Genomic DNA, 8,081 nt, shown 5'->3' on the forward strand with positions numbered 1-8,081 from the left:
TAACTTAGCACTAAAGAAAGCAAGGAATTGGTGCAAAGCTAAGTTAACTAAGTTAACTTTATCGGGGACCTCTTCAAATTAATTCAAGATGAAATTCCATGAGTGAAGCCACCAAGATTCGAACCAAGGACCAAGGAGAAGGCAAGGAAATTAGCTCCAAGGATTTCCTCCACTTCCTCCACCAAGTGTTGAACCTGGGACCTTGAAGTCTCAAGCAAAGGCGCTATAAGGAAAGCTAAGTTGGATTTTCCAACTGAGCATTGCTTCTCCCATTCTTCCCCACACTTTGGCGCACAAGTTTGCACACCAAGGGAGCTGTGACACACATTTTGGCGCACCAAGGAGGAAGCCTTGCGCATCATGACACGGTCTAAAGCTAAGTTGGATTTTCCAACTTAGCTCTAAGACAATTGACACCCAAACAAGGCTGGGCACACCACACTTGACACGGATGGAGCATGCTTGAAAGCTAAGTTGGATTTTCCAACTGAGCTTTCCCCTGGAGGTGCAAATTGGGCTACAAATTGGATTAAAAATCTAATTTAATTCATTTCTTCACGAAATCAAAAGCCCACCCAAATTCCAAAATCCAAGAATAGAAAGTGTATAAATAGGAGTTAGTTTGATGTAATTAGTATCACCTTTTGACACTTGGAGATTTTACTTTGAATTTTCCTTTTAATTGTCATTTTCATTTTTGAGCTTTTACTTTGGATTTCTGAGAACTTGGAAGGAGAATTGCTCTCCCTTCTTCTTGGTTCTTGTTTGAGCACTCTTTTATTTTCTTGCTTTGGATCTTGGGTAGAGAATTGAAGAACTTCTGTTTCAATCTCACCTTGAGATCTCTTCTTTAATTTTCTGCATAATTGAATTTTGCTTTCTGTTCATTGCTTCTTCTTTTACTCATTCTGCAATTTACTTTTCTTAATCTCCTTTGCAATTGTTCTTGGTGGATCAAGGAAGGATTTGAGATCTAGACTTGTTATCTAGTCTCTTCCACCCTGAGATCTTCAACCTCTTTTACTTTGCTGCAATTTAAGCACTGCCTTTCTGTCTTTATAATTCTCAAAGCACTTTTACTCTTCTGTTTGAGATCCATTCCAATTTAATTCATCTTTTACTTTTCTGTTTGATGCAATTTAATTCTGCTTGTTTAATTTCTGCAATTCCAACTCCCAATCTCTTTTACAATTCAAACAATTTACATTTCTTGCACTTTAAGATTCAGTCATTTATATTTCTTGCAATCTAAGTTTCTGTAATTTACTTTACTTGTTCTTTAAGATTCAGCACATTTACTTTCCTGCTCTTTCATTTACTGCAATTTACCCCTCTCCCTTTACATTTCAAGCAATTTAGTTTCTGTCAATTACAAATCACTCAAATCACTCAACCAAATCTTGATTCGCTTGATTAAATCAACCACTAAACTAAAATTGCTCAATCCTTCAATCCCTGTGGGATCGACCTCACTCATGTGAGTTATTATTACTTGATGCGACCCGGTACACTTGCCGGTGAGTTTTGTGTTGGATCGTTTTCCACACATCAGTACCTACGGTCTACCTGTTCTTCACTTTCTTCCTCTTCTTCCAATTTGTTAAGAGGAATGACCTCAAAGGAGGGAAATATTCAGCTAGTGTCCCATGTCTTGGCCTTTCCTCAGCAAGCTTCCTTTTGCAAATGGCTTGATTGATCTTGCTTGTTGGATTAAGGACAGAATTGGTGTTCTTGCTAGTTGCCTTCACTTCTTTGGATTCAAAGCTTGATTACTGTGTGATTATTGGAGTTTTGTATTCATCCAGAGCCTTTTGAATTGGTGGTTCCATGAGCTTTTCCTCTATGTACTTCTCTGCTTCACTTGAGTTTGGAATTCTTTGGTTGTCTTTCTCACTTTCTTGCTCTTTCACTTCCTCCCTTGCACTCAATATTTGACTTAATAGCTTTTTCATTGAGGAGGTTTGTTGATCTTCTCAATATTTCTTCATCTCCTCTTCATATTTTTCAATCACAGATTCAATTGTTGAGAGTTTTTGGGTCAGGGACGTTTGTGAGAGTTGTGAGTCTTCATGTTTCCTTGTCATCTCAAGTGCAGTTTCATTTTCAACCACCTCATTCTTCATTGAAAGTTCACTTGATACAGTAGCCTCCTCATCTTGCTCTTCCACTTTATCCTTCACATCCATCAATTGGTCTTCATCCTTACTATTTGATGGTTTTAAGTTCCCCTTTGTTTGTTCTAAGGGCTCATTCATCTTCTTGAAGACGATTTCTTTCCAGGATGGGGATTTTGTGTATCTTTCCACGAGTTTTCTGTGTATTTCAATGGCTTGAAGGTAATCCTCATCTGTTGGTTCAAGAGATGAAGGTTGAGAATAATTTTGGTGACATGGATGTATTGTGGTGAAGTTGTGTAATATCCCATAAAATTTGTTTGATCATAAGATGAGTTGAACTCCATTTGAATTTTGGAAAACACAACACCAAGGAAAATTGAAATTGCTCATATAAGAGATGAGAATTTCTTAGTGAGGCAAAAACTCAAACACCTTGGTTTTAATCTAAAATAGAAAACAAAAATAAATAAAATGCTTGATCTAGACTTCTCACCCACTTAATCATTATTGATCTAAATCAATCCCCGGCAACAGTGCCAAAAACTTGATGGGAAAATTTGGAAAAACAGATTTCCAACACCCAAAACTCACCAGCAAGTATACCGGGTTGTCTCAAGTAGTAAAACTCACTTAGAGTGAGGTCGATCCCACAGGGATTGATGGATCAAGCAACTTTAGTGGGTGATTAGTTTAGTCAAGCTAACATTGAGTGAATTATGTGATAATTGGTGGAGCAGAAAGTAAATAACAAGATAATTTAAAGTGCAGGAAGTAAATGGGCAGAAAACTTGAAGAACAAGAAAGTAAAATAGTCTAAACTTAAATTGCAAGAAAAGTAAATTGCATGAAAAGTAAAGGGGAGTGGGTGCTAGAAATTAAAGAAAGCAATAGATCAAGCAACTGGAAATTTAAATTACCGGAAGAATAAAGGAAATTGGATGCTGGGAATTAAAACAGAATTAAAATTGTGAAGTGCAGTGAATTAAAGAATGCTCAGATGCTGAAATTCAGAAACAGATCAATTCAATATCAAAACAGAAATGTAGAAGTGCAAGAGAATTAAAAGTAGCAAGAAAACTTAGATCAATTCTCAAATCCTTAAGAGGAATCAACAATTTCAATGAAATAACAAAAACAGAAGAGTAGCCAAGAGCTCAGCTCAATTGCAAAATAAAATTGAAGATCTCAGGGAATCAAAGAGACTAGAAAACAAGTCTAGATCTCAAGCCCTTCTTTGATTGAACAGCAGACAGATTGAAGAAGAAATGAAGATGAAAGCAGTAAGAGAACTTTGATTCAAATTGCAATTCACTGAAATTATGCAGCAAGGCAAACAAAGGGAAATCTCAGAGGGAGAATGAAACAGAACTCCTTCAATTCTCCACCCAAGATTCAAAAATAAAGAAAAGAAAACTAAAGAGAGAGAGCTCTCTAATGCTAATGCTCCCTAGTAGAGCCAACCCCCCCTTTTTACCAAAATGAAAATGATGCCTTATATAGGCTTTTTACAAGAATGAAAATCAAATTGAAATTCTAAAAAAATTAAAATAAATTCCTAAGCTAATTGATCCTTGTGCCTTTGAGTGATGTTAATTGGACCTTGATTGCTTTGGATTTGAAGAAGAGTGGATCCGGATGTTAGCTTTTGATTGAAAATGGACCATGGACACCTTCCAGGAGAGTGCTCAGTTGGGTGTTTTAACTAAGCGCCCAATGCCTTGTTTCCTTGCAATTTGTTGTGCACTAAGCTTCCCTCGTAGCAGCCTTCATAGCGCTCGGTTAAGTAAAAGAGTGCAGCACTCCATGGCCTTAGGAGAAGCTTCCTTGATCGAGCCTTGGCCTTGCCAAATCTTGTGCACACCAAGCCTTGTCCGTGTCACACTTCATAGCGCTCAGTTAATTGAGTGAACTGAGCGCCCCTTTCTTGTTTAATGAGCCCCTAATTCGAACCATGGGTGATGCAATTTGCTCACCAAATTTCATTATAGAGTAGCACTTCAAGCTTGGATGCACAAGGTCCTTTGTTCGAATCCTGGTGAAGCCCATGTGGAGCAATTTTTCTTGGTGAAACAATGGAATGTAGCGCTTCTCTTGTCCCTTAGGTTCAAGGTTCGAACCTTGTGGCCTCCACTCCTTGGTTTTTCAATTTATTTTTCTTTGGGGAGGAGCCCGAAAAGGTTAACTGAGTTAACCGAGCGCTTATGCTTTTTGCCTTGTTTCCTTAGATCCTTATGGCGCTCGGTTGAGAGACTTAACTTAGCACCATGCCTTTGTATTGCATGCTTTCATTAAAAGTGCTAATGCATTAATTGTAGAAACTAATGCAAGCATGTAATGCATTGTTAATTGCCAATTGGCATAATTAATTAAAGCTTCGTGCAGGCTTTCATTTTGGTCAATTAATAATCAAATGCATGCATATGTTTACTTTATGCATTAACGTAACTTGATTGGCATTAATAATGCATGCATGCTTTAATTATTTCATTAGCCGTGGTATTCATGCATGTGCATATGTATCATGATGACATTAATAATTAAATGCCACGGTTCCATGGTCATGGGCTACGCTTTTAAAAGCGTGGCCTAAGGCTCCAAAGTGTGCTCCAACTTCAAAGTGTGCCCAAAAACTCTTTTTTTCTCCTTTTTAGCTTATTTTGTGCTTCTTTGCTTCTTTTTCTTCTTATTTCCTACAAAGTTTATCAAATCAAAAGATCAAAGAAATATACCATTTAAGCACCAAAGAATGCAATATTTAAGCACTAATCATCAATTTTTTGTATGAAAAAGCATAGAAAAACATGACATGGTGACATGTCATCACAAACCTTCACACAAATGGATGCAGAATCTCTCTATGAGGCATGGGAGAGATACAAGGCCCTGATTAGAAAATGTCCCCCTGAAATGTTCAATGAATGGGACATCCTTCAAAACTTCTATGAAGGATTAACTCTGAAGGCTCAGGAAGCACTAGATCATTCAGTAGGAGGCTCATTACAATTAATGAAGACAGTAGAGAAAGCCCAAAACCTCATTGATATGGTGGCAAACAATCAATACTTCTTTGCTCATCAAAGGCAATGCCAACCAGCTCAAAGAAAGGGAGTACTAGAGTTGGAAGGAGTGGACACCATTCTAGCTCAACACAAGGTGATGCAGCAGCAAATCCAGCAACAATTTAAGCAAATGGCTAAGAGGATTGATAGCCTCCAAGTTGCAGCAGTGAGTACAAGCCAACCATCACCCACATGGGGGCAAAATAAAGAAAACCAAGAAGATCAGCAGTAGGAACAAATTCAATATGTGCACAACCAAGGCTCGGGCCAAAATAAAGTTTATGGTGACACCTACAATCCATCCTGGAAGAACCATCCAAATCTAAGATGGGGAGATAACCACAATCAAAACCAGCAACCATGGCAAAGAAATTCAACCCACAACAACTCAAGAAACACAAACAACAACAACCAGCAAAACACTAACCCCAATCTATATAGAAAACCCCAAAACAAACTACCCAAATTCCAGCTACTATCCACCCAATAACCCAACCACTAATTAAAATACCTACCATCAACCTTCAACACCCCACAACCAGCCACAAACATCACAAGACACTCAAAGGATCTCCAACTTAGAGATATTGATGGAAAAGATGATGAAGCACCAAGAGATAACAAGCAAGAATCAGGAAGCTTCAATAAGAAACTTAGAAAGGCAAATTGGACAATTGTCCAAGCAAGCTGTGATTGAAAGGCCAACAAGCTCACTCCCAAGTGATACCATTCCAAATCCTAAAGAGGAATGCAAGGCTATACAACTAAGGAGTGAGAAAACTTTGGTGAATGACAAAGAAGATAACAAGAGGCCTATGGACAATGACAAAGCTAGCAGCAAGCAGGATGAAGCCAGCAACAAGGAAGAAGCTGTACTAAGCAAGCAAGCTCAAGAGAAGCTGAAAGAAAAGGATGACCAGCCACAAAATCTAAGAAAAGGGAAGCAAGTAATAGAGGAACCATCTCAAGGACAGAAGCAAGTGGAGAAAGCTCTCACACCTCCCTTGCCATACCCTCAAAGGTTCAACAATGAGACCAAGGATCAGCACTTTCCCAAATTCCTTGAAGTCTTCAAGAAGTTGGAGATTAATATCCCCCTGGCTGAAGCACTAGAGCAGATGCCTCTATATGCAAAATTCTTGAAAGAGCTCATCAATAAAAAGAGAAATTGGCATGAGAAGGAGACCATTGTGCTCACACAAGAGTGCAGTGCTGTAATTCAAAGAGGTCTCCCACCAAAACTTAAAGATTCTGAGAGCTTCTTCTTACCTTGCACTATTGGCAATATAACCATAAAAAGGGCACTGTGTGACTTAGGGGCCAGCATTAATCTAATCCCTTATTCTATGATGAGAAAGCTATGCATAGAGGAGGTAAAGCCCACACAGATGTCACTAGAGCTCGTGGACAAATCATTGGTGTTTCCCAAAGGAGTAATTGAAAACCTTTTGGTCAAGGTGGATAAGTTCATATTCCCTGCAGACTTTGTGATCCCGGATCTAGGAGAAGAAGGGAGTGAATCTATTATCTTGGGAAGACCATTCTTGGCCACAGCAAGGGCCATCATAGATGTTGAACAAGGAGAGCTGACCCTAAGGGTACATGATGAAAGCATTACTTTGAATGTCTTTCCAGAAGCACAACATAATGAGAAAAAGGAAAAATTCATGGAGGCTAACAAAGAAGACTTGTAGTGGAAGGAAGAAACCAATGAGATAATCATTAATTCCCCTCCAGAGCAAGAGACAAGCATCAAAGCAGGACAAAAGGAAAATGAGACTCTAAAGAATGATGAGAGAAAGCAAGAAGGAGGTGAAGTGTTAGCTACTAAGAAGACAGATTTCAAAACACAACCTACTGTCAAAGGAAAAGAATCACCAAAAAAAGGGAAAAAAGCAAGAAAAAGGGTCCAAAAGGGTGGAAAAATAAAAAGATCCCAACTGAAGGATTCTCAAAGGGAGACAAAGTGTAACTGATCTACCAACAGTTGGGGACAAATCAACAATCTAATGATTACTACACTATCAACAGGATACTCTCACTGGAGCATGCAGAGATTGAACATCAAGGCACTGGAAGGAAGCTCACTGTGAGAGGAGACAAACTGAGACATCACAATCATCAACCACCCTAATGGGGTCCAATGTCAAGCTAGTGACAATAAAAGAGCGCTCCATGGGAGGCAACCCATGATTTAATATTCTTGCTTTGATTTTAATTTCAATAATCAATGGTCCTTCTAGCATGAATTTGAATTCTCATGAGTATACATGATAATTGCATGCATTGTATTGAAGCATATGCTAGATTTCTAAGTTTGGTGTGCCTGAAGGCACTCCAAAATAGTTTTTCAAGCCTTCTTAGACTATATGCTTATTCATTTTGATGGAGTATATAGCCAAACATTAAGTTTGGTGTCTGCATATACATTTAATCTCATAGAAACCATTTTTGCTCAGAGGATCAAAATTATGAATAGATGAACCATACAAGGTTTCATTTTAGGAGTTTATGGTAGAAAATAAAATGTTCCTTATGATGAATGTACCAATTATGATGGATATTATTTGCATTTTACATGGATCCCTTAGCAGAGAACAAGTTTGGTGTCCACCAAATCTTTGTTCAAAATCTAAGGAGCATGATTGGTCATTTAATTAAGGAATATGTAGAGTTATCATTCTTTATTACTCATCACCACCACCAAACCAAATTCACTTCCAATGCTCACCATTTCTTTAATTTAATTGTGTAGGACAAAGAAGATTGAGAAGGAGACAAAGCAAGGGAGCAATCACGGTTATGACAAGCCAAGGAAGGAGGGTCACATGTGCTTAGAGAAGCGTGCTCTCTAGGGAAACAAAATTTGCATGTTTTGCACCCTTGGAGGCCGAACCACATGCAT

At 38.3% G+C, this 8,081-nt stretch overlaps 1 protein-coding gene across 1 annotated transcript; it reads left to right on the forward strand.

The window, feature by feature from the left end:
• Positions 5,992–6,870, forward strand: LOC107636534. The gene has a single exon (XM_016340036.1). It carries the CDS (start codon positions 5,992–5,994, stop codon positions 6,868–6,870), a length of 879 nt encoding a protein of 292 aa, XP_016195522.1.

The sequence above is a fragment of the Arachis ipaensis genome, chromosome B04 (genome assembly GCF_000816755.2).
Source record: "Arachis ipaensis cultivar K30076 chromosome B04, Araip1.1, whole genome shotgun sequence".
Classification (NCBI taxonomy): domain Eukaryota; kingdom Viridiplantae; phylum Streptophyta; class Magnoliopsida; order Fabales; family Fabaceae; genus Arachis; species Arachis ipaensis.

What these genes read in the sequence shown, in the direction of transcription:
- LOC107636534 (XM_016340036.1), top strand. Translation starts at nt 5,992, where the DNA reads ATGGACAATGACAAAGCTAGCAGCAAGCAGGATGAAGCCAGCAACAAG.